Source organism: Juglans microcarpa x Juglans regia, chromosome 1S, assembly GCF_004785595.1.
Source record: "Juglans microcarpa x Juglans regia isolate MS1-56 chromosome 1S, Jm3101_v1.0, whole genome shotgun sequence".
In the NCBI taxonomy this organism is placed as follows: Eukaryota; Viridiplantae; Streptophyta; class Magnoliopsida; order Fagales; family Juglandaceae; genus Juglans; species Juglans microcarpa x Juglans regia.
This window is the reverse complement of record NC_054595.1, coordinates 18,282,539-18,308,528: the sequence shown is the minus strand read 5'-3', so window position 1 is coordinate 18,308,528 and position 25,990 is coordinate 18,282,539. Positions and strand designations below refer to the sequence as shown.

At 34.1% G+C, this 25,990-nt stretch overlaps 3 protein-coding genes across 9 annotated transcripts; 2 read left to right on the top strand and 1 right to left on the bottom strand.

Annotated features, from left to right (window-relative positions):
• Positions 1 to 6,238: 6,238 nt before the first annotated feature.
• On the top strand, positions 6,239 to 16,500 carry LOC121246016 (protein GAMETE EXPRESSED 2). 7 transcript variants are annotated; one of them, XM_041143978.1, is made up of 17 exons: positions 6,239 to 6,674; positions 6,763 to 7,083; positions 7,227 to 7,565; positions 8,497 to 8,823; positions 9,280 to 9,486; positions 9,573 to 9,658; positions 9,736 to 9,877; positions 10,161 to 10,469; positions 10,721 to 10,845; positions 11,345 to 11,562; positions 11,653 to 11,880; positions 12,462 to 12,691; positions 13,259 to 13,497; positions 14,261 to 14,417; positions 15,013 to 15,176; positions 15,347 to 15,441; positions 16,130 to 16,500. In XM_041143978.1, the coding sequence occupies exons 1-17, from the start codon at positions 6,584 to 6,586 to the stop codon at positions 16,260 to 16,262; spliced, it is 3,411 nt and encodes a 1,136-aa protein (XP_040999912.1). In that variant the 5' UTR covers positions 6,239 to 6,583; the 3' UTR covers positions 16,263 to 16,500. The 7 variants fall into 7 exon arrangements, 5 of the variants coding, with proteins under 5 accessions (XP_040999912.1, XP_040999914.1, XP_040999913.1 ...); XM_041143980.1 differs by having other exon boundaries at positions 11,632 to 11,880; positions 12,636 to 12,691; XM_041143979.1 differs by having other exon boundaries at positions 11,632 to 11,880; positions 15,368 to 15,441.
• Positions 16,501 to 17,017: 517 nt separating this feature from the next.
• LOC121246015 lies at positions 17,018 to 18,075 on the bottom strand. Its single transcript, XM_041143976.1, has 2 exons — positions 17,783 to 18,075; positions 17,018 to 17,669 (listed from the first exon to the last, which is right to left on the bottom strand). Exons 1-2 carry the CDS (start codon positions 17,867 to 17,869, stop codon positions 17,199 to 17,201), a joined length of 558 nt encoding a protein of 185 aa, XP_040999910.1. The 5' UTR covers positions 17,870 to 18,075; the 3' UTR covers positions 17,018 to 17,198.
• Positions 18,076 to 19,219: 1,144 nt separating this feature from the next.
• On the top strand, positions 19,220 to 20,606 carry LOC121246014 (RING-H2 finger protein ATL2-like). Its single transcript, XM_041143975.1, has one exon. The coding sequence runs from the start codon at positions 19,272 to 19,274 to the stop codon at positions 20,271 to 20,273; it is 1,002 nt and encodes a 333-aa protein (XP_040999909.1). The 5' UTR covers positions 19,220 to 19,271; the 3' UTR covers positions 20,274 to 20,606.
• The last annotated feature ends 5,384 nt before the right edge of the window (positions 20,607 to 25,990 follow it).

The window sequence follows — 25,990 nt, the reverse complement described above, 5'->3', positions numbered from 1 at the left end:
CTTGAAAAAAAATTGGCCTCACTTAAAATGTACATTTATCTTGAAGAAAATTATACACACACAACCTTTTTAACAATCCTTTTCACAATCTTGTTTTAAATGAGGGTCATTTTTGTAAAATAATTTATAAAAATAACTTCAATTTTTATGAATACCCTCAAATATTTAAAACATGAATGTTTGTATAAATTAGGATTAATTGTAAAAACAAAAAAACAAAAAACAAAAAAACAAAAACAAAAACAAAAGGTTATACGAATAATATCATTGCTCTTATCTTAAGCCACTTATTATATTGGGTCACCCGGTCCTGATCTCACATCATCGACATGTCACTCGAATTTGGACAAATTTTCTAGAATGTTTGTATACGATCAAGTACAGTTGATTTGTACGTAAGGTTTTCCTTACTAAATCATGCGTACGTAGGCCTCATTATATTCATTATATTCAATATAAATTATGTTTTCAAATTTGAATAATCAACAGTAATATCAAATCATATCGCATTTGGAGTTTTCAATTCAATAGATGTGGCTAAAGAGTGGTTGACCAAATAGCAAGCTATGTTGACCCTAATAGCTCCACCTTTTCACCTGTGTACTGGAAACCCAGAGAATCAAGAGTATCTAATGGAATAAGATTTTTCTTTAAATCTGGGATATTTCGAATGTTAGACAATGTCCTGAAAATCTCATCAAACATCTTAATCTTAATTGAACCAATCCCAGCAATTTTAGACGGCATATCATTCTCCATCAGAACGGAACCACCATTGACTAGCTTATAGGAAGTGAACCAATCTCTCTTGGGACACATATGAAAAGTACAAGCTAAGTCCATAACCCATTTGTCACCTATTGGAGCCAGTAATTGCTAAGACAATATCTGAGTGGTTAAACTTATCATTAGCAACGCTAACAGCATTAGAGATGCTAGTGCCTTCCTCCTTATTTTTTCAGTATAGGACACTCATTATTGTAATAACTGAACTTATGACAATAATGATATTTAATATTTTTCTTGTTAAAATTTGATTGTGAACTGCCCCTGAATTTACCCATATTTTTCTCTGAACCCCTCTCACTGGATCTACCCCTGCTAGAGAAACCCTTAACAAACAAACCACTGGCTTGATTATCCGTGCCTTTCAAATTCAATTTCGTTCTCAGTTCCTTAGAATTCAAAACAGATTTCACATCTGCCAAGGAAATAGTATCTCTACCATACAACATTGAATTCAAAAAATTGTCAAATGATATAGGCAATGAACACAAAAAAATTAAGGCTTGATCTTCTTCTTCAAGCTTAATGTCAATATTCCTCATATCCATAATAATCTTATTAAATTCATCTAAATGTTCATAGATAGGAGTATCTTCCTTCATTTTGAGCGTGTATAACCGTTGCTTCATATTCAAATGAATTGTGAGCGATTTCTTCATATACATGCTCTCAAGTTTATTCCAAAAACCAGTAGCAGTCTCCTCATTAGCAACCTCGATCTCTTAAAACTCCATCAGATAGTGACAGAAAAATAGCACTCTGTGCTTTTTCTTCTTCTTCTATTGTCGGTGCAGGAGAATCATCAAATACATTTTCATCCAATACCTTTGATAAAGCTTATTGTAGCAGCAAAGTCTTCATCTTGATGCACCATAAACTAAAAATGTTCTCACCTCAAACTTTGTCATAGCCATCCATCAAGATCTCGCACAGAGCCTGGAACTCTTATACCAGTTTGTTGGGATTAACTGGTTATCAGCGGTTAAGTTAAAGTGGAATAGTAGAAGCAAATCAAAAGAAAAATCAACAATCACACATAGAACACCAAGATTTAATTAGTTCGGCTCAGTTTGAGCCTACGTCCACTGGCGAAGTCTGTCTCAATGAATTCAGTATCAACAAAGATGAAGTACAAGAGATCAATCATAAAGCCTCAATACACCCAATGAACTCTCGAGAATCTCACAAAAGGATCTTTCTTTTCTCTTTTTGTATTCTGGCTACTCAAAATCTTGATACAATGAAAAGTATCATGTATTTATATTGTACGGTGCAGGAAGCCTTAATTACGAACATTCGCTCGAGCGGTGTGTCGAGCGAAGCTTGAGCGAACATTAGGGCTAGCTCTTGCTCCAGCAAAGTGTTGAGAGTGATGAGCAAACTCTCTATCTGAATCTAGCTCGAGCTGAGGGTCAAACGAACTCTCTGTCTAGATCCTGCTCGAGGTAACTATTGAGCAACTGTCAATCCAATAATCTGTCTGAAGATTCCCTCTAGCAGCAGAACCACCGCTCAAGATATCATTACTCTTATCTTAAGCCACTTATTATATTGGGTCACCCCTGAACTCACATGCATCAACATGTCACTCGAATTTGGACGTGTTTGTATCCGATCGAGTGTTGCTTTTGTACGTAAGGTTTCCCTTACTCAATCATGCGTACGTGGGCCTCATTATATTTATCATATAAATTATGTAGGTTTTTTTGTCTAGAATTCTCGTTAATTAATATTGTCTTTTCACCCACCTTTTTCAATGAAAGTGGTACTTTGTTTTCAACGGTAATTCGAGATGTTGATGTAACCTCGCTAATTATCGACCAACATGAGATGCATGCATGGATGTAATCGATTCCAAATTAAGTGTCATGGAAAGATCATGTGTGTGGGCCTTTTTTATTTGTTCTGTTATTGTCTTTGTTACCAACCATATATGACTTCTTTCTTTTTTTCTTCTTTTTCTTTAGATACAATCTGACTCAACATCGGACGTTGTCCAATAGTTTTCTCAACCATGCATGCTACTCCCTCCAAGTAATATGTGGGAACAAACACAAGATTTAGCTGAATTTTTAAGAACAATGTAACATATATATCTATGTATATACAGTCCGTCCCCTAGGTGTACAATCTAGAAAACATCTTAATCAAAACATTTCAGTACTACTATTCACAAATCATTTCCTAATTAACTTCCTCCCAATCAAAACTACTATATATAAATGATCGGCACAACACAATACTACTGATCATGCAGCTACGGCTACAAAGTCAAACGTTGTCACCAAACTTACCTTAATTTGTACGAACTTTTTGTAACAATTGCAATTGGAAAAAGCTATATATATATATATATATATATATATATATATAATCTATTCACACGGCAAGATGTATAACACTTTATCCTCTTTTCCTAACCATTTATATTTTTCGTGATATGATTGTTAAACTATATATCAAAGTTGTCATTTATTTCACTCTAATTTACTATAATTAATGTTGCAATTCATCTCCTTGTCTGTTTTCAAAAAGTATTTCAACTCATTTTATCTCATTTCATCTTATCTAATAAGTACTATTTTTTTAAATTTCTAAACAAAATACAATAAACAATTCAGCTTTTTCAAATTCTAAAATAAAAATAATATTAAAAAATAATATTCTAACAATATTTTATTCAACTTTCAACTTTTATCTTATCTTATTTTAACTCAACTCATTATCCAAATCTCTCTTTAACGATTTAGATTGACAAGAAATGTAGCGATCTTAATGGTAACATCTTAAAAGAATAGAAGGGAAAAAAAACCTTGATTTGAAGGCATAAAGTGTGGTTTTTCATTTCATTATGTGGTACAAACATTAGCGAGTTTGAATGGAGTTAGGATTAAAAAAAAAAAAAAAATCACATGATCTATATATGGTTCTATACATGATTATGATGTCACATAAGGCAAATACTCTTGGCTTTGCCCCAATACCGCTTTCGAAGTTAGGCGATAAATGTTGACTAATATTAAACCCTAACAAATTCAAAGATATGAATGATTAAATCAATTTCCCATATTTGGCTAAAAATGTTACACATGATAGTTTAATTACAAAAGGCCTTTTGATAAACACAACTCATAAATTTGGGGTATTTGTGAAAGAAAATGCTTTAGGGACACGTAATTTATAAACATGGGAGTGTCATGAATTGACATTAACCGAAAGCTCACAACTTTGTTTAATCATGATGTGTGTGTGTGTGTGTTTTTTTTTTTTTTTTTTTTGTCTATTGTGGGAGAGAATTGACATTAACCTAAAGTTCACCACTTTTGTAGAGTAATGAGTCCAAACTGCAATCTGAAAGGTTGAAAAAATGCAAATTTTGAATAAGCTAGGGAACATGGATAATATTGCTTAGAGAGAAAAAGGGAAATTCCTAGTCATGCCCTGCATTAGGCATAGATGGAGGGAGATATGTGCCGATCTGCCAAGCTAATTGGCGGGTGGAGGAACTTGTGTTCGTTGGGAGATGATGTGAAGTCCACTCAACACAAATGCATGTGGTGGAGAATACACTTATCTCCGTACACGTGGCATATGTTGCATGTCTTTTTTTTTTCCTATTTTTTTTAAACAAGCAGATATATATACATATATATACACACACTATTAACATAAGGAAACCGAGATACAAGAGGGTAGAATTCCCCAACAAACATCCCATCCCCATTACAACAACCATAAAATAAAAAAATAAAAAAATCGGGTTTTGGGATCAAAACCTTGGTCTCCACTCATACCTTGCAAAGAGGGCGCCATTTTAAATGATAGTTTTCAACATCCAATGCCACCGTTGGAAGCATTGGATGTTGAAGGTGCACTAGAATTTGTTGTCCTGATATGTTTCTTGAAGAGACCTGTATTCCTTGCTTCAATATAATCTGTTAGAAAAAACAGAAATATAGTAGGAAGATCAGCATCAAATGGTATGAAATGTAACTGACCAGGTTTCTTCACGCTCGTATGTGTCGGCATGCAGAGACCACGCACCAGTGATTGTGATATGGGGTGGGTCAAATTTAAAAGATTTTGAGGTGGCGAAATTATTGGTATGGTAGTCTTCAGGCGCATTTTGACACGGCAGCACATAACAGACATGCACGGAACAAGCTGTGCGTAGTGGTGTAAATAATTTGGTCTGAATCGGCAAAACTGACTGAACCGAAATTTTCGGTTCGGACCGATCGGTCTCGGTCCCAAAATATGTGGACCGATGACATTCGGTCCAGTCTCGGGGTCTACAAATTTTGGACTGGACCGAACCCCTATATATATTTTTTTAAAAATTTAATATATTATTTTTATATAGTAATTATATAAGTTAATGATGTAATTTTCATCTAATTTGTTATCATTGACCATATAAAATATAAAATAATATATGTTATCAATGAATAATAAATCATAAATCATGTAATAATTTATTTCATTATATGTAAATAGTTAATACATTATACATTCATTCATACATACTCTATTATTCACACTTAATTAAGATTTTAAATACCTAAGTTGCAAGCAAGCATGAATAATCTATGTACAATAAAATTATTTGATATTCATTAACCATATATAAAATGTATGACATTATTAATAATAATGCATACTAAAGAGTAAAGTTTAAGTTAGTAAGTAGTAACTACCAACATCATAAATATAATTATAGTAAAATATTTTTTTAATAAGTTAGTTACATAATCCACATTAATAATTTACTTAATTCTAATTTGCTAATTTAAATCATTTTTTTTATTAATTTATTTAAATAATAATAATAAAATAATTAGGCCAGACTGGACCGGACTAGATCGGATTGATAGCTACCAGTCCTATCCGATCCCTAAAAATGTTCGGTCTGGTCCGGTCTAGGAAAAATGATGGACCGAAAATACATCACCAGACCAGTTCGGACTGATTTACTGCCCTAGCTGCGCTTGAGAATCACGCACCCAGATTTTCACCAAGACTCTGCTTCATCCCGTAGATCGGATGGAATTGCTATCGCCGTGGTTCTGCCGTTTTCCTATTTATTTGTTGTGTTGTGGTCTGGATCGGTTTTTTTTTTTTTTTTTCTTGGTTATTTGTTTCCTTTCTGTGTTGTGTTCTGAGATGGGTTTTGTTTTCCAGTTTTAGTTGTGAGATGGGCTTCTGATTTGACTGGAGAAAAGAGGGCTGATTTCTAGAAAACGTGGGTTTCATTGGCTGGTCTGGTTCATTGACAGTCCAGAAGTCCTGGACCAATTCTATAATATTGCCCAAATCAACTGGGCCCAACCAGAGCAGAAAGCCCACTTTTATTATTTAGAATAGCATCTCTCTTTTGCAATTGAACTATTCCATCCTACATGCGGCTGCCTAGCTACCTCTCTTACTGCATTTCTCTATTTAGTTGCTGCTGTTCTTGCATTCCTGGTGCTATTGTTCCATGTGAGCTTGCAGGTCAGATGGGCATCTCACCAACATCTGTTGGCTGTTGCGCAGTCATCAAGCACAGAAGGGAGGCAATGTTCAGTTCAGACTTGTTCCTAGCTACTCTCGGATTCTTCACTTGGGCTTTATTTCAACGAACGTGTCAAAAAGTAAAGCAGTAAAAATGGGATTACAGGGGCATGAATCCAACCGCTTCAAAATATCCAGCTGCCACGATTACTCTCTGTACAGTGCACACAATTGTTAAAAGGTTTGGCGGTCACCCTTCACTCTCAGTTTTCTCGGCCTACCCTCTCCTCGGTTGACGGTTACCATGGCGGTCCTAATGCATTTACACGTTGTCATTTTTTTGGCCCTGGCTTTCTCTTCGTTCACAGCGACTGGTTCTGACCCTGCAAGTTCAGGCAACCGCTAAGAAAAACTTCTTTTTTCCTTTCCTTTTTTCATACAGTGGCTTTTTTTAATATGTGTTTTCAATTTCATTTGTGGCAGAGGAAGAATCATTGCCTAAATTTGCTTTCAGTTGGTTGGATGATAAAGACACGTTCCGGGCAGGTGATATCGCAAACATAAAGATTAAAGTACTGGAACACGCAGACAGGCTTGATAGAAATGCTTTTAAGCCCATTCTTACTGTCAACGGAAAGATGGGGAATAGTTCTTATGTGTCGGGTGTTCTTTTGGATTTTGCGGGAAATCCTAGTGACTGGAGAATTTCCTTCACTGTGATCACTGTCGGGTTATTCAATGTGTTCATCGAGGAAAACAATTTCCATGTGTTTGACTCTTCGATGCATTTCCAAGTTGAACCAGGTAGTGTTTAAAGTCAATTGCGAGATCGGATTGCTATTTCGCTAGGTGTTTCTGCATGTTCCTTTTCTTGAATGATTTGCATGTTATCTGTGGTGCCCATAACGAGGTGTGTTAACCCAAGTTGTTCTGTTGCTTGATTAAAGGTCAAATGTACCCGTCTGCCTGTGTTGCTTCATGGATGAATCTTATGAATGAGTTTGAAGCGGGGATGAAAGCGACAATTCTGATACTTTTAAAAGATGCATTTGGGAATAATATCTCTTCAACCGGTGAAGACCCAAGTTTGTATAATTTTACTGTGTCATCACTTTATGTAAATGGCTCTGTTGCAAGTGTCCCGAACATCAGCTTCATGGGCTCAAATGAATTGGGTTATGTCATCATTGAATTTATTGTAGTGCAAGCCGGAGACCTCTTATTACGAGTTGAAGGTGACAATGAAACTTTGAGGGGCTCTCCACTACCGTTTAAGGTGAACCCAGGTGATCCAATATTGCTTTGTTATAAGCTTCAAATTTTTGTTGAGTGGCACTAATAGAATATACCTGATTTTGATTTTTTTTTTTCCTTACTTTTACTAGTGATTCTAGTCATCAAGTTCTTGCATCAACTATTAAGATATATAATTGGAAAAATATGTGTAACGCCCCGATGGAATGCCCAAACCACATGATCTATATCCAAAAAGACTAGTCAATTATACAATTGGAGCCCCATTAGAACCTTCTAAAGAGCAAGAACTTCTCCTTCCCAAGCAATATGGGATCCCAAACACTACCTACCCTTATCTTTATCATATGGGATATCACAATATGTCTGGCTGTAACCTTCTGTGATACCCCATTTTGATAAGTGATAAGTGTAGGTGGTGTATGGAATCCCACATTGCTTGGGAATGAGAAGTTATTGCTCTTTATAATGTTCCAACGGGGTTCCAATTGTATCATTAACTAGTCTTTTTGAAGTATAGGTCATGTGGCTTGGGCCTTCCATTTGGGTGCTACAAATGGTATCAGAGCCTATTTCAACTAGAAATATGATACTTAAGTCGTGCCACCTACTGCAGACTGGCCCAACGAGAACATCGGGAATATAAGGGGGGGAGATTGTGATACTTCATTTTGATAAGTGATAAGTATAGGTGGTGTATGGGATCCCACATTACTTGAGAATGAGAAATTTTTGCTCTTTATAATGTTCTAATAGGGTTCCAATTGTATCATTGACTAGTCCTTTTAGAGTATAGGCTATGTAGCTTGGGCCTACTATTGGGGTGTTGCGCCTTCATCTTACTTAATAGTGCGTTCTTGGGCTAGAAATAGCTCTAATACCAACAAAAATCTTGTTTGTTTAGGGTTATCATGTTTGGCATATGTTTGGTTCTACTGATGATCTTGTTTTGGCCTTTAGCAGGACCTCTTGAGGTTTCCAATTGTATGGCCACATGGAACTTCGAACCAAATGGATGGCAACTATTCTCAAAGATGGAGATCTTCATATACCAGAAGGATCAATATGGGAACCTTGTTCCAGGATTGTATGAATTTGATGCTGAAGTTGTTGAAAAAGAGACAAACTTGTCTATACCCGTTGCAGATTTGCACTTTGAAGAAGTCATGGCAGGAATTCAGTTATTTTCTTTTAGCAATTTGGAACCGGGGAACTTCTTGCTCACAATATATGATATCATGCATAATAAATGCATTTCCAATATGCCATACGCCTACACTGTCTTTGTAGGTGTGTATTATTATGTTGCTAAATTTGGTAATGGACAATCTGTCAGTGTCCGTGATTATCACTTTTTTGATTTATTAGCTATTTCCCTCTACAACTTTGTGAACTGTTTTGGCCCTCTTCCTTTTTTTGCTTGCTCTTTTACTTCTTTGGGCACCCAAGGGGTGTGTTTATAGATCTAGTGCAGTACATGTTATACTAGTTTCTGATTATAGTTTTTGCCACAAGAAATAGTGCCATTTATGGACTACTCTTGTGGTACAATTTACCCTTGCTGGTACATATAATTAAAGCAAGAGTTCTTATGTGGTTAATATGCTTTTTTGGGCATTCCAAATTTAAAAATTCACTTGAGTCAGAGTGCATTTATGGGAAATGTTTGGTGTGCTTTGTTCTGTCTACGAAGCCATTTTTTGTTAATCAATTGCGGTTTTCATATTATGCCTGAATTTGAACTAGGTTATTGTGATGGATTGAAAAGTGTTGTCAATGGATCTGGTTTAAATAACTCGATTGCTGGGGAAGTAGCAGAGTTCACGGTTTATTTGAAGGATCTTTATCAATACCCCTCAGCAGTTGAAGTAGAAAGGCTTCAAGTACAAATTGTTAGGGAAAGTGATTCCTATTATGTATCTCCGACCATATCTCCACTGCGTGTCATCAACGGTATATGCAGTTTAGCAACTTTCCAGATGTTTGATCATTTTCTGGTGTGCTATTAATTTTACAAAGAGAGTATTTCTTTGTTTTAGGCAGTGAACCCACAAGAAGATTGAGGTATGGTGCCACCAGCCAGATTGAAATTGCTCCTTCACCATCTTTCGAGCTGAGTAACAGTGTAAGAATTACAATCTTATATTTACTTTAGCCTGATATTTTTTTCCTTCTGATGATATGTGCTGGTTCTGGATTTAGTCTGCCGGCAGCACAAAAGTTCAGGCCAGTTCCTTTAATGTGGTGTATTCACCAGACAAGAGTGGGATTTATGAAATTCATGTATTTTGCGGAAATGTTTTACTGAATGGTGGCCATTCATTCACAAAGGAAGTTATAGCAGGTACCATTCTTTTATTAATTTAATATTTCCATAGTTCGGCTCCCTTCCTTAAAGTATTAAACACAATAAAATCAGTTGAATTTCCTACAGTTTTCTTGATCAGCATTTAAAGTAAATATTCTTTTTTAACTAGAGGAGAAAAAATTGTATATGGTTGAAGAATGGTAAAAATTCTTTACAACCTTTAATGATTTATTACAAAGGTCCAAAGGATCAACCAGTCTATTATTGTGATCTTTTAGTTTTCAGTTTCATATCTGATCAAGGGATTACTCACCTGCAGGTGAAGTTAATACATCATTGTCAGGGGTTCTGAGATTTTCTCCCAAGGTGCCAAGGCTGATTAAAAATGAAATAATAGTGCAGCTCCTGGATTCATTTCAAAACCCTGTTTTCTCACAACAATCAAGGCTGAAATTAGAGATTGTGTCACGCAACAATTCTGAGTTTTCAAGTTGGATGTTTGTGGATAACAATGATGGGTCATACACTGTCCATTATATGGCTAAGGATGTTGGCACTTATGAGATGTGTGCTTCTTTCAATGGCATATCATTCTCACCCTGCCCCTTTGGGGTCAATGTGTACAGTAGTAAGACCAACAGTTTACTTCAGCACTTTTCAAAACAGAATAATTCAAGTTTATATATGGTTTATGAGCTGGTGGCTTGTGGGTTATATAAATGTCAATGGGATTTATGCTTCCTTTTCCCTGACATAATTTTGAATCATCTGTAACTTTGACATAATTTTAAATCATCTGCAATTTTGCCAGTGGCTTTACATAAATTTATATCCACACTCAAATTTTTTATGTCGAGATTGACTTTCCAATGTCTTCAGGTGAATATTTTCCCTCTGCCTACTCTGACACAATATCAATTTGGGAGGATGAGTCCATTGCTTTTGATGCTTTAGCAAATGACTACTTTGCTGGTGATAATGCAAGTATTGCCGAATACACAAAAGTAAGATAAAAAATAATCAAAGCAGTCTCTACAACCCGAAACCCTCCAACCTCTCAGTCATCCAAACTTCATTATTTTTTTTCTACACATCGTTAGAATCTCTGCATCAGTTTATTTCAGCATAATCAATAGCTCAGTTACGCCATATCTTTTTAAAAAGAATAGAATACCTTTAACTGAAATTCTTCTCAACTCTTTTTGCTACACAACATAGGAGGGGTGAGTCGAACCCCAGCTCTCAAGGTCAGAACTGAACTCAGTGCCTATGATACCCCATACTGACTGATAGGTGATGAGGGTAGGTAGTGTATGGGATCCCACATTGGTTGGGAATGAGGCACAAGTGTGGCTTGGGGCATTACAGTGCCAGTGTGGCTAAAGGCCACTGGCAAAACTGATTTAGTCTGATTATTGTAAAAGGGCTTGATGCATAGATCTTTGTAACAATGAATTCTGTTTATGGACAGTTGACCTAATTGATTATTTTTTAATTTTTCAGCCAGATCATGGTTCACTCGTACAGTATGGAAGGCATCTTAGATACACTCCTTACAAAGATTATTATGGGAATGATTCTTTTTCATACACAATGTCTGATATAAATGGCAATCTTGCTAGTGCTTCTGTAAATATTTCTGTTCTCAGTATCCCACCCCAGTTTGTTTCCTCCCCAAGTCTATTGCAAGTAACTGAAGATGTGTTAAGTCCCAGATTTGGGTAAGGAAATTTATATCCTTTTACCCTGTATTGATATGTTATATATAAATTCTGGTCATTTATGTCCAGGAATTTTCTGTCCCTTTGTAGGGGTTTCTTTGGGTTTGAAATAAGATATTCAGATCAGATGGAGAACATCTCTATTATTCTTACTGCACAAGCTGGGACTGTTTTTTTGTCTCCAATGCTGATGCAATTTTGGGAGCCAATGTGGAGTGGACTTTCTGTAAACAGAGGGGGGGAAGAAGCGAAGGACTTGATCTTAGAAGGCCGTGTGGAAGTGATCAATTTTGCGCTTCAGTCAATTCAGTATCTTGGGTATGATTACTAAACCTCAATATCAATTCTATTTAGTTAAAAATTTTGATTGCATCATTTCTGAAAATTTGTTTGATATTAAGGATGCAGTTATTTTATTTTTCTTTTTACTATCTTCTATGTAAGCACCCCTTGAAGAACTTCAAGTTATTCAGATCTGCAAAATCATTATCACCGTTGATTGACTGGAAAATAGAAATTTATAAGTTATTCCTCATGAAAAATCATGCCATGTTTTTTGTTGCTCAGATACTATTCTTATTTTATAATGTTTTTTGTAGCTGTGAACCTCCTCTTCTTTATTTAATTTTATAATATCGATGGAAAATAGTTTATAAATCTAAAGGAAATTATTTGGCAAATCAAAACTACCTTCATTCGGATTTAACATTACTGCCTGTACTAGTATCTATTTTTCTTCTTCTTTTTTCTGTGGGGAGGGAGTGAGGTCACTATAACCAGATGATTTATGACCCTTAGTGGGTAAAAAATTCATAATAATGGACCTCAAAAAACCTTTTTCCATGTGCTCCACAATATTGTTGGTAACTTGTTCTTTTTTCTCGTTTATCTCCAATCAGAAATCAGAACTTCAGTGGCAACGATACAATTCGAATCTCTACAAGGAACAAGAATGGAAAAAATGATTTGGATGTTCCCGTTATTGTGGAACCCATTAACGATCCTCCATTTATTCATGCTCCTGAATTTATCATTCTGAAGGGTAACGAAGATGAGTCACTGATCTTTGACAGAGAAAGGGACGAGTTTGAGTTTTGCATTGGGGACCCTGATCTTCCTACGTTCCCTGGTATGGTTTAGATTGTTACTGTTAGATAGATGGAAATTCTTAACAAGAAAGTCGAGAGACTTCCTAGGAGTGTGTAACTTAACTTGTAGCAAAAATTAAAAGCATCACACTGCAAAGTCAGAATATCTTTAGTATATGCCAATGTTATTGTTGTGTTCCTTTTCCACCATAAAAATAAAAAACTGGTACTTTTCATTTTAGAATCAGTTCTGTTATAAGGTGTTGGTTTGAGAAGGATGTCTGCATATTTATTGTTGCTTTGGAAAGATTGTTTTTCCTAGATACAAAATCAAGAGGCATGCCATGCTTGAGCCATTCCAACTTAGTTGATAAATATGATAGGATTTTTTATGAGAAAGTTCCTGGGGGTGGGTTTCTCCTATAACGTAAAAAGCACAACAGTGCCCTGTTTGGAGGAAACAGACAGAAGAATTATTATCTGAACCTTTTCATCTTAATATTTTGGCTTCTGAATCGTGTAAAGTGCCTGGGTATTTACTTCATAATCTTGTGCTTGACTTGCAGACTTCTAATTGCTGGACATTCTGCTGGTGGCTTATGTTTCAGGTGGGGATATTAACTTCTTAGTCACATTTTCTGTGGAAGTTAATGATGGATTTTTAGTCGCTAGTTTACCAGCTGACCTCATCGATACAACTGAACTGAAGCTAAAGCATAATTATATGTGGCAACCTCTGCAGACATATGTTGCTATCTCAAAACATTTTGCAGTTAAAGCTAGTGGTATAAGGTTTCGAGGCTCGGTTAACAACTGCAACAGTATTATGCAACACCTTTTTTATCATGTGAGAGTGAACTCCTTTTGCTCCAAATTCTTGTATTTCTTCAAGTACTAAAAGTTAGTGGCAGATAAAGCATATGTTTACGAAGACTTCCTCTTTGTTCAATTAGCCTCCACAAGCCCCTGCCCCTTCTGAAAAATCTAATAATAATGGTAATTGTAAAGTTAACTATAATGTAGCAAGAAAAAACACATAATATAAATGAAAAGAAACAACACATATTGGGGAGGGAGATAGTTATCTTAACCGTCAAAAAGATATTTTTTTTTTACTAGAATAATTACACACATGCACTTAGCTTAGTTTGGTCTTAGGAAAAAAACAAATGTTGGATCATTACCATGAATTTAATTTTTTTTTTTTTTTTTTTCACTTCAAGTTGGACTTTGTTTTCTTATGTTTTGTGGTGTTCCCCTCAAAAGATGTGAAAGCCGTTGCATGTCAATACCACAACTTACTAGTGTCATAATTGGTTAGCATTATGCTTGAAGACAATTTGTCTGGACAGAGAGTGTCAAACCATGCAGTCAGTTATTCAGATAGTATTTTTTTTAATCCCAGGGAGCCAACTAATACAGTGTTAAGCATTATTAGCATCAAGAAATGAAAGGACCAGGTTGTATCACAAGTTCATAACTCTCTGAATTCAACATATAGTTTCAAAGCACAATAAGGCTTAAAATTTGAGGAAAGAAAGTTTTGCATGTAGGAACATTATACCATTCTTCAAGTAGAAAGTGTTTATCTAATTGGGAATCTTGTACAGGGTGGAGAACATGGTGCTGTTTTGACAATTACACTAAATGATATGGGAAACCATGGGTGTTATCCAGATTGTGCTGAAAGGGTTTCATTGCCTTTATACACTACGGCCGCTGTAAATCTTATAAGAAAAAGGCCAATGAGTTCCTTCGTAGCTCATGGTAAATGATATTAAAGTTATTCTGAGTTTCTATTGTCTTTGCTTTCAATATGTATTCGCTTCAGCCTTTCATTATTAGTTTTTTGGATAGTTGCTTGAGCATAATGGCAGATCTAACATGTCCAAGTTTGAAGTCATATTTATCCTACCAATATTTTTATTTTGATCATCTATGTTTCTCTCAATTATGATGATTTCCTTGTGAATTTTCTTCCCTGTAGAAAAATGTACCCAAAAAAATGCTTTGATTCCGCATTACAAGTTTCTGTTATGGATTTGCAAAGGAATTCCTTTTATTGTGATGGTGGTTATTGGTCTGACCAAATCAGCAAGCAAGACCCCATTACCTTAGTGCTCTTAGATATTCAACAGAGAATTTAATTGTTGCAAGAACTTTAGATATCTTTTAAAATGATGTTACTTAGAAAGGGCTCAGAAATGGATGAAGAAAGTTTAGTTAATCCTTGTGATTTCAGAATATTTGTTGTCACATTAATCATTATTACAGAAGCACAAGAGTCGTACCTGTATATATATATATATATATATATATATATAAATGCTTGATAAGTTTTTATCTTCTCTGAGGTGTACAGCCCTGGGATCAGCTATCGTCATCGAATTTCTTGTGGTATTTTCTTTTGGGGTGTTGCTTCTATTCTTTATATGCAAATGTGCAATTCTCCTAGCAAATGAAAGAAGAAAGCGGCACGCGAAGACTTCTGAGCCATCTATTGTGCAAAGCTCCTATGATCGAACTGTACGTATTCATATGTTTCTGGTTCTATTATCATGACAGAGCACATATTGCCTCATCCAAATTTGGACTTTTTTTTGTTGCTAACATAATGAACTAATATCGATACTATTGATGAATGACTTGTGTACAAAATCGCTTTTTAAATGTTGCATTTTCTTATTAATGTGCAGCCAAGTAGAAATTTATCTCAGGATGCAACTCACTTCACTGGCTGTTTTTCAAGCTCCTTCTTGCCTGGTAGCCAATTGTCCAACTTTCGTAAGCGGTAACTACTTAAGTTTCAAAACTTTTCAAGCATGTGAGTATGACAAAATGGGTTTCCTGGAAATAAGGGTAACAGAAAGGCTGGGTGAAATTTGGGACTGGGGAAGGTTTTTAGAGACATTGTCACAATCTGCTCTTCTGACCATAGGGTTCAATGGTAGGATGTAATTAGCTTCTCAGAAACTTTGCCTTTTGTTAAATCGCCACTTATTCCAAAAGCTTAAGTTAATGGAAAGAGAAAATTTTAATTATTTAGATTAGAGAATTGCTACAGCTACAAAGGTATTACAAAAAAGTAATTTCACAAACTGATATGGTTTTATTTACTCCGTTAAATCTACTTTATAATAAAAGTAAATTTACAATCTGACAGATCACATCAAGCCACGTCAATTTGTGGGATTACTTTTGTGTAATTATTTTGTAGTTAAAGTATTTCTCTTTAGATTATATTTTAGCACCATAAACAAGCTCTTGGAGAATCAATATAATAACTTCAGGGGCAGGACAACTGGTCACCATGTAAAATAGATGGATGGCTTGGAATGGGCTCACGTTTCTGAGCTTATTCTTTTGTTGAGCTTTGTTAGTAAATCAAATTAATATACATAGGTTCGAAAGGATGTGTCATATAAATGTCAATGAGCTTGTTCTTTTTGTTTAACAAAATATTGTGTGCAAATTGTCAGGTCACGCCGTCGTCTATCTGGGAAAGGAGAATCTAGCAGGCAAGCGTTTCGCTCTTGTGATCAAAGCCAGCGGACTTCTCTACCCAGTTTCAAGCCACTTGCTGTCGAGAAAAAGCATGGTGAAACTGCTTGACAGATTCAACGAATCTGAACTGCGCAAACAAATTACAGATTTTAAACTTGTTGGAAGACATTTCTTTTCTTTGGATTCCACCAAAAAGAAAAGGATATGCTACTACAGGGCTCTGCAAATGAATTAGCGGTCATCGGCAGCGGGCAACATAGTATTTCATAAAATAAAATAATAGTATGCTGTTTTGTCTCCTCATTATAGTTAAAAAAGTAATTATTAGTGTATTATTATTTTTAAATATTTAAATATATTTTAAAAAAAATACAATTTGCACCTAAACACGCCAATGACAAAGCTGGACGTGATGGGATCTACTTTTTGTTTATTATTTTATTTTATTTTTACAAAGGACCGTTTGGAAAGCTCCTTTTACATGCACTTATAGGTCAACCCCATAACTTTTTCAATAGACAGAAAACACCAATTCTCCAAGTGTCAAAAACTATCTTCTTCATTTTAACTAATTACTTGCATAAAAATATATTTTTATGACAGTTTTTTTTGTGGTAAGATGAGTATCACTCTCTATCATCGGGGATTAACTAATAACTATCCAATATAATGAGTTTTCATGAGAAAATTCTAATCTTGTTTGGATGTTGAGAAGCAGAGAAAATGCTAGAGAATTTTTGAGAAAAAGCTTGAGATGAAGTTTTATTGATTTTAGTGACTGAAGTGAGGGTAATAGTGAGCAACAAACACAAAGGAGGAGGATCATCCAGCTTTTCCTCCCATAGATCAAACACCTTCAGCAGTTTAGAAAATCATGACATGTACATACAAATCGATAGTTTAATAGTTTGAAGTGCAATAATATATATATATATATATATAAATTTTCAGGAAAAATATAATAAAATAGAAGAGATAATACATATGATATGGTGCCCTAACAAATTGCTAAAAACAGAGAGAGGTTCAAGCACTTTGTGCTTGTCAAGTAACCAAATATATGGGCATTGCAGAGGTCGAGCACCTTTGCTGCTGCTCCATGTTAAGATTCCTCAGGCTCAAATAAGGTATGTCCGACTCATCCTTCCTCACCGGGGTAAACATTCCGGCGAGAGGACCTGAGGAGGACCGGCTAGTATCCGTACGAGGGTACGGCGTGGCAGACCCACTTGTGCCCTCCGTGATGCACACAGGGCCTGATATCGAGGCCCTAAAGGCACGAGCTCGAGCGTGATGAACGTCCTCGTGATCATGATCACGATAACGGTCATGACCATGGTGGTGGGGCATCCACTTCCATTTGAAGAAGAGAAGGGCGCTTCTCCACCACCGCTTCTTCTTGGCCTTGTGGTTCTTCTTGGACTCGTCTTTGGATACAGGCTTCTGGAGCTTGAAATGGATGGAATCTATAGACCTTGCTGTCTCGCTCTTGTGCTTCCTTGCTTCTTCTAACACCTTTTGTTTTTTACACAAAAAAAAGGGTCAGATTTCATCGTCAAAAAACTTCAGCACAGAGATGAGAAAAATGGGTTAAAACACCGGAGTCTGAAAGAAGACGAAACAGAGACCTGAAAATAGTCGATTTGAGGATCAAAGCCATAGTCGCTGAAGTGTAGGGGCTCTGGCATCGGAAATACTGGGGACTTGTTGGACATTTTTGCTATTCTTTCCCCTCTCTTTCGAAGTAGTTTCTCTTTGTCGAGGAGTCAATTCAGCGTCGACCCGCGTTGAGGGGAAAGGTGGTGCAGTGGTCAGCTGGGGAAAAGGAAGGTGGAAGTTGCAGGGAAAGTAGGGCCTAGGGGTGGGGTGGGGAAATGGAAAAAGAGGCTTTTGAGGGGCTCAAGAATCAAATGGGTACGTACTACTACATCCCCATATTAAACAACGTTTATTATCTTTCACGTATTTCATTTGTATATACATTTAAAGCTAAAACGCAAGATGGAATAATAAATTAGATGAGCAATGTTATATGCGTGCGTACAAGTACCGAATAATTATTTTAAAAAATAATAAAATTTATTATTAAAATATTAATTTTTTTTATGTAAATTTCATATATATTTATTTTTTAAAATGATTATATAGAATTTGCATACTCACAAGTGTAAATATCAATTCTCTTAATCATATACATTTAATGATGAATGGTTAAAGGCACGAACTTTACATGATCAGAACAATCCAAATGACTTGAATAAATTTCAATCTAAAATAATGCAAGAGATGCATGACGCATTAATATTATTTGGCTCTAAGTTTCTATCTTGGTATTCAACCCCAGTTTTGCACATGGCAGATGTGCCATAAAGCCTGCCCATATTGAATGAGATTTTGCAAGAACAGTATGGGAGGAAAAAACGACGTCTCACCGGAAATAAATTGTAAAGCCGTTGGAAATGGTTGAAGTAAACTTGAAGAAAACATCTAAAATGATGAATATAAGAAGTGACGGAAAAGTGAGTTAATGAGTTTAACTGCAACCATCTTCACTGCACTGCAACCATAATGAATTTAAAATATAACTTTATTAAAATATGATTTTTATTTTAAAATTTAAAAAATTAAATTATTTATTTTATTTTATATAAAAATTTATAATAATTAAATTAGATGATATTAGCTACTGTGAAATACATTAATTTAAATTGCCGAGAAAAAAAAAAAAAAAGAAATACAATAATTTAAAAGAAACGATACAAAATTAATGCGTGTCACCAATTCAGCTATTCGTGTATTGTCATTCTCAATCCGCTTTCAAGCACAAACCGTGTCAGTGGCGTGAGGGGTGTGGAATCTAAGCAGACACGATCCCCTAGGAACTGATAAAAACCCAAGATTGGGGTTTTTTTTATCTAAACACTCTGTATTATTAGGATAAAATATAAATAAACATAATATATAGGTGAATATTTTATAAAAACATCGTTAAAAACATTCGTATCAAAAAAAAAATGGATAGACATGTAAACGAACTTGGTGAAAAAAGGGTCAATTGAATGAAAAGCGCGTCCAAGTCAACATAGGCTTCTGTTAGGCTGCAATAGGCGGTGGAAGATGCTATCCCTCGATCCTCTTTTTAGAGCGACCTCCCTCCCTTTCCCCCTTCTGCACTCTCGATTTCACTCTCTCTCCCTCTCTCTCTCTCTCTCTCTCTCTCTCTCTCACTACCGGAGTACAATGGCCGACAACCACACGAGGGGGTGGGTAGATTACCCTCGGAGTCCCGAACCTGCCTACGCCCTCAGCGGCAAGATTATGCTCAGCGCCATTGTTATATTGTTCTTCGTTGTTATCCTCATGGTCTGCCTCCATCTCTACGCCCGCTGTTACCTCCTCCGCGCACGTCGCCGACGTCGCCAAACCCAACTCGTTTTTTATGTGGACTCCGACAACCCCAACCACGCCGCCCCCACCGTCTCCACCCGCGGCCTCGATGCTTCCGTGCTCAATTCTCTTCCGGTTTTCCTTTACTCCTCCAAGACCCACCCGGAGACAACCCCTGATTGTCCTGTTTGCCTCTCCGAATTTGAGGAGAACGAGAAGGGTCGGACCCTACCCAAGTGCGGCCACACCTTCCACATTGAATGCATCGACATGTGGTTCCAGTCCCACTCCACTTGCCCACTCTGCCGGTCCGCTGTTGAACCTGGCCAAGTATCTGAAAGCCCGGACGAAGTCGTGCTTGCCGTCGGTGGACCTGAGAGAATTGATGCAGGTTCGAGTTCGGGGTTGTGCTCGGATTGTGAGCACGACTATGAGCAAGTGGGTCAGCCTTCGTCGTCGATTGCGGCCCGGAGAAAACCCATGGAGTTGGTGGGTGTCTCCATTGAGGTCCCGAGGAGGAACGAAAGCTTCGGGGACGAGTCGAACTCCCCAGCGAGTCAAAGAGGTTTCAAATCGCCGCTGAGTCGCATGCTGTCATTGAAGAGAATACTCGGCAGAGAGAAGAGAGCGAGTGTGTCACCGACCTCAGCAAACGCAGCGAGCTGTAGTTCGGCGACCGAGCCGGATATTGAGCGAGGAGCCGTCGATGAAAGCCGGCAAACGCAGGTCTAAATCGGAGCAAAGGACATTCGTTGACTACCAGTCCCAAGTCTGTGGTCTTATACGTGGCAAAACATCATTTTGGCACAACTTTCTTGTAGTCTTGGGTTGAAAGATATTTTTTTTTCCTTTTAGAAGAGATCCAGAATTTTCTCGTTTGATTGATATTTTCTTTCTTTTATTTTTAAAAAAGAAATATATAAAAATACTTTCTTCTTTTTTCCCCCTTTTCATTTAAAGTTGAATTTTATTTTTATGTGCTCAGTGAATTACCACTACTTGTATTGATTCTTGCAAAATTGTACATGAAAAGTGCTTTGGAAGTTTATTAATTTATTTTTCCAATTTTCTGTAGGCATTTATATATTTATATTTTTTATCTATTATCGCTATAACATATTCGTACTTGTACAACTAAAGTCTAACGTTGAATTTAGATAGTGAAGTATTTTTAGATATTTTGTGAATAATTTTAAAAAAATAATGATTAAATTTTGAATAGTTATAAAAAAATATGTAAAAAATAATAATAAAATAATAAATAGTACAAAAACTAGACCTAAAGCACGGACTTTACATTGTTTTTCTTGTTATAATAAAAATAGAATGTATCAATTAAATTACAAATCAATCCATATTTTAATAATCAATAGGGAATAAGCTGTATGTTTATATCCTTTTTCAGAAAAATACCAGAGATTTCTGTAATAATCAATAGGGAATAAGCTGTACTTGGGATAATTAAGAAGAAATTCTGCTATTTAGATTTAGAGCTTTTATTCCATTCTAATTTTATTTTGTCCTTATAATTTTTATAGATTTGAATGTTTTCAATTTGATTATTTTTATTATCTTTAAGGTTGTCACGTTTAGAGATACATGAACCATTCACATAAGTTATCCATGCCACTTTAGTGATTAATAGAAATATATAATCAATCGATCAATCAATTCGCAAATTAAGAGCTCCAATAAAATTTATAATAATAAAAAAAAAGTATTAATTTTACGCATAAATCTTACTTCAAGAAATCTATATATTGACATAATTTAATATAATTTATAATAAAAAAATTACAATATGATGAGTCACAATAAATTATTTTCTCCATGTGATATCCATCCATCCCAAGCAACACTCTTTTTTATTATTAATTTCGTCTTCAAAACTAATAAATTAAGCACGTTTATCAGATGAAACGCAATGCTGATCAACATCTGCAGCACGTCGGCATAATTGAACTTATAAATTCAATATTATTGATTTAAAGATAAGAATAATGGAAATATATGGTTGAATAAAGAATGCTTATGCAACTGCTTTGTGATGGGAATATCACTAATTTTATAACTTTTTAATTTTTTTTTTAATTTAAAGATCTTTTAATTTTTTTTCTTTTATTCATCATCCAAATGATCACATACTTGTTACGGGAATAAAATAAAAAATAAAAATAAATGTGTGGTATAAGAATGATTAGTAGAATTATTCTCATGATATATAGGCAAAATGATTTGTTACTCATCATTCCACACACCACATTTTCTACACTTTTTTTATTATTTTATTCTTTTTAAATTAATTACTTTTTTACTCATCGTCCATTCACTATACATTTGATAAGATTAAAAAATAAAAACATGACATGACATAAATATTCAGACAACGTGACTGGAACAACCCAAAGAAAAAAGACATGACATGAATCTCAAATTGGTATCACGTTTATGCAACTAATACCAGATTGTTTTTTTAGTAATTTGGAACACTAATAATCAATAATAGTGTAAAGTTAGATTGATTTGCGCAAATTAATATTGCATTTCTGAGATTAATTATATAATCCATATTGGATTCTTATTTTGTCTAAATGGGTGTGTTTAGGGTTGATGAGATTATTGTCTCGAAGCAAAAATTTTGTTTCAAAAATATGTTTTTTTAAAAAAACTCTTATTTTCAAGCTAATGTGTAGAGCATACTATCCACATCATTTATATGATAATATTTGATTTGTAAGAATTAAATTTTAAAATTTATCTTCTAAATTAAATTAGGTCATGTAAGTATTTTACTATGTGTACTTTACACACCAGTTTGATCATAAAATAATATTTTTTTCTTAAAAAAATACTCTTTAAAATGTTTCTTTTTTTTTTTTTTACCATTTTGAAAAATTTCGGAAGACTAACATAAAAGTAATACAATTATATATTATGTAATTATATATAATGTAAGCGCTGCATATTTCTTTTGAAAAAATAATGAAATTTATAATTAAAAGGTTAATTTTTATATGTATATCTTATATTTATTGAATAAAGTGTGTGTAGTACAGCATTTGTATACTCTATAATTATAAATATCATTTCTTGATATGAATACGATGATTCACATTATTAATGTGTATGATATCTTGAGCCATATTGAGAGCTTTCTTTGCCAATCCGTGTGCCAGTCCATTTGCTTCCGTTAGCGTGTGTCACCGTCCAATCGAATCTAATTTAATTTTTTTAAATGAAGGTGAGTGATTTTATTTTTTTAAAATATTTTTAATTGAAACTCTCTCGTGTTGCCCCGTTTGGTTATATATAAATTATTTCATCTCATCTCATTTAATTATTATAATTTTTTTAAATTTTTACACAAAAATATAATAAATAATTCAATCTCTTCAAATTTTAAAACAAAACTAATATTAAAAAAATTATATTATAATAATATTTTATTAAATTTTTAACTTTCATCTCATCTATTTAACCAAATGATGAATTATTTGCGTTGGACTCCCCTTTTAATCCAGCCCAACTTCTATCTTGTTGAATTATATTGATTATATAATACTAGTTTTAATTAGTTTAATATTTTAATATAAAAAAAAATTAACTCTTGAAATGTACATCCTTTAAAAAAAAAAGAAAAAGTTGATAAATTTCAAATTTCTATTAAAAAAAATAATTTTTTTAACAATGTATCTCAATTTTTTAAAAAAGAATGCAAGACTTGTAAAACGTATATAAAATTATTTTTTTGAGACAAATCTTATATAAGTTCTTTGTAAAAAAAATAAATCTCACTATTAAAGATTAGTTTTTTATATTTTTTTAAGGTGGAATTCAATTTCTTACAACGGTTTATATGTGGTATGTCTAATTTGTATAAATTATTTTTTTTAAATATATAAATATATAATTATTATTATTATTAATTTCACGTGGAAACCCCGATGGTTGTTAGTGTTGACTGACATTAAGAGGGAAGACTTGGATTGAGAAATTAGGAGGCGTGGGCCAATGGAATTACGCGTGGTAGTTGGACTGGACGCGACGTAACTCAACAGTCGAAGACTGACCACTAATCTTGTTTAAACGTATGCGGCTTTCCTTGACCATAAATTTAAACATATTTGGCTCGAGAGTCATCGTGTAAACCACGTTGCGAATGGGAATTTTCTACTATTTATTTTAAGAAACGCTTTTTTATCACTTAGATAAACAGGTGGTGTATATATATATATATATATATATATCTTAAAAATAAATATCTCTTAGTAATTATTATGAGATTTATAAGGTATTTATCTATCTTCAAATTGCAAAATCTGCTTGAATTTGACAATTATGTGGAACTCTCTTCCGTATCACTAAGGTTAGGGTTGTAAGAAAAAATAAAAAATTATAATATTAAATACATATAGTGTCACTCTTGTAAATAGTAAATCGAAAAACCGGACTAGACCTAAACCGAAAAAAATAAAAGTTTTAATTTTGGTGATGAATCGGTCTATATCAGTTCTTCAATTTCCAAAATCGGTGATTCGGTTCTAAAAATTTTTTTAAATTGGACTAAACCGGATCAGTTACACTCTTAACTAAGGTCACGTTTGGATGTTGACTGAGTTTAGATGAGTTAAGTTCTTTATGAATAGTAGTGAGTTGAGATAGTAGAGTGAGTTTTATGGAACCCACCTAAGAGCATTCACATCATATGTCCTATTTCACTATTATCCCTAAATTATAGGGAAGAATTAAGAAAAAAGTTGAAAAACCTCCTCCCATCCCATTTCGTATCTTAGGATTTTGATTTAGAAAATGAACAATGGTTTCTCATATTCAGGGGACCACTGGTCATCTCCTAAATCATCTTTTATCAATATTTTATTCTAATAAATAAAATAAATTATTCTTTCAATCACCTGCACTTTTCCTCAAACTCATATTTATTATAGTTTTAAATAATAATTTAAATAATTACTAAAATAAAAATAATAATTTTAAAAATATTATCATACCAATAAAAAAATAATTTAAATTTTTGTTTAAAATATTCACTAGAGTAATAATTCAAAACATAAGAAAAAATATTAAGCAATTAAGTTTATATATGAAAATGAGAGAAAAAAAGTAATAAAGAAAGAATAGAAGAATATTATTTTAATAAAATAAAGAAATAATAGGAAATGAGATGTAGAAGGTTTTTTGAAAATGAGAAAACTTTAGGATAAAATTATAAGGAGTGTATTTTTTAGCTAAAATTTAGGAAAAAATTTAAGGAACCTAATGAGAATGCTCTAATATAAGTTTAAATGTGTTTGGATGTTAAGATGAATTTAGATGTATTTATGAAAAGTTTAAAATGATTGTGGGTACTGTGTGTAAAAATGAGTTGAGTTGAAAAGGTTATGAACTTTACGTGTAAAAAAATTTTGAATTGAAATAAGTTTAATAATTTAAAAGTTTAGTATTTTTAAATTTAGTTTAAAATTAGACAGATCAAATTAAACGGGACCTAAATATGATGAATTTGAAAGTTTGACTCGTAAAGTCTATATTGTTATTTTATAAGCCAAATGTTGTACAAGTCTTAATTATACGAGTCCCCACGCAAGTCTATTGAAATGAGCGGGCATCCCTATGAAAAAGTGTGAAAATTTTATTCTTTTTAAACATTTTTTTTCAAAAGACTCACGAAATTTATACAATGTCTACATTTAAATATTGAGTTAAGTTTAGTTGAGTTATAAATAATAATATTTTATAAATCTTATTAAGATAAGTTTAACTTTTTTAGATTGAGATTAGTTTAATTTTTCAGGTTAAAATGTATAAAGTAATTTATATGAGTTTAACTCTTTTAAGAAAAGTTGAAAAAGTAATAAATCTCTATCAACAATTAATTTGAAATGAGTTAAGCATGCAAGAGCATTCGGATAAAAGGAGAAAATAAAATCAGTAGCAGCGGCGGTGTGCTTCGGCTTCTGCCACCATTATTGACCCCATAATATCAAAGCGAGCTAGATGCCTCTTAAGAACCACCCTAAGTTCCTAACCACCAACTTTAACACTCTTTTAGAGAATCATTAACAACCTCCTCACTACGACCTAAAGACAATGAAAACTTTGGTAGAAGCCAACCAACTGCACACTAGAAACTCATGCAGGAGGACCACAATCAGTTGCTTATTGTAAAACCTATTTAGTATGACAATTAATTTGCATACTTTTTGTACACCCGTGCACAAGTTCTTCTACTTGCATGCTGATGTATACATGCACACAGTTTATTGTGACACCGCGCTGATCATAGCTGATATGATGATAGATGGAACATCTGTGATATATTTGATCTGTTAAATGAAACTTTTCTTAATGAACAAACTAGTAAGCCCAATGGAACTATTGCTCAAAATCTATAACATGGGTCTACCCTAACCAATTGAATCAGATGAATG

Bases quoted from the DNA above. Each gene is read 5' to 3' on its own strand.
- LOC121246016 (XM_041143977.1), top strand. From the start codon at position 6,584: ATGGCGGTCCTAATGCATTTACACGTTGTCATTTTTTTGGCCCTGGCT. The intron at 9,878-10,160 runs GTACCATTCTTT...ACTCACCTGCAG, and splicing joins CACAAAGGAAGTTATAGCAG to GTGAAGTTAATACATCATTG. The intron at 12,692-13,258 runs GTATGGTTTAGA...CTTATGTTTCAG, and splicing joins TGATCTTCCTACGTTCCCTG to GTGGGGATATTAACTTCTTA.
- LOC121246015 (XM_041143976.1), bottom strand. From the start codon at position 17,869: ATGTCCAACAAGTCCCCAGTATTTCCGATGCCAGAGCCCCTACACTTC. The intron at 17,670-17,782 runs GTCTCTGTTTCG...AAAAAACAAAAG, and splicing joins CTCAAATCGACTATTTTCAG to GTGTTAGAAGAAGCAAGGAA.
- LOC121246014 (XM_041143975.1), top strand. From the start codon at position 19,272: ATGCTATCCCTCGATCCTCTTTTTAGAGCGACCTCCCTCCCTTTCCCC.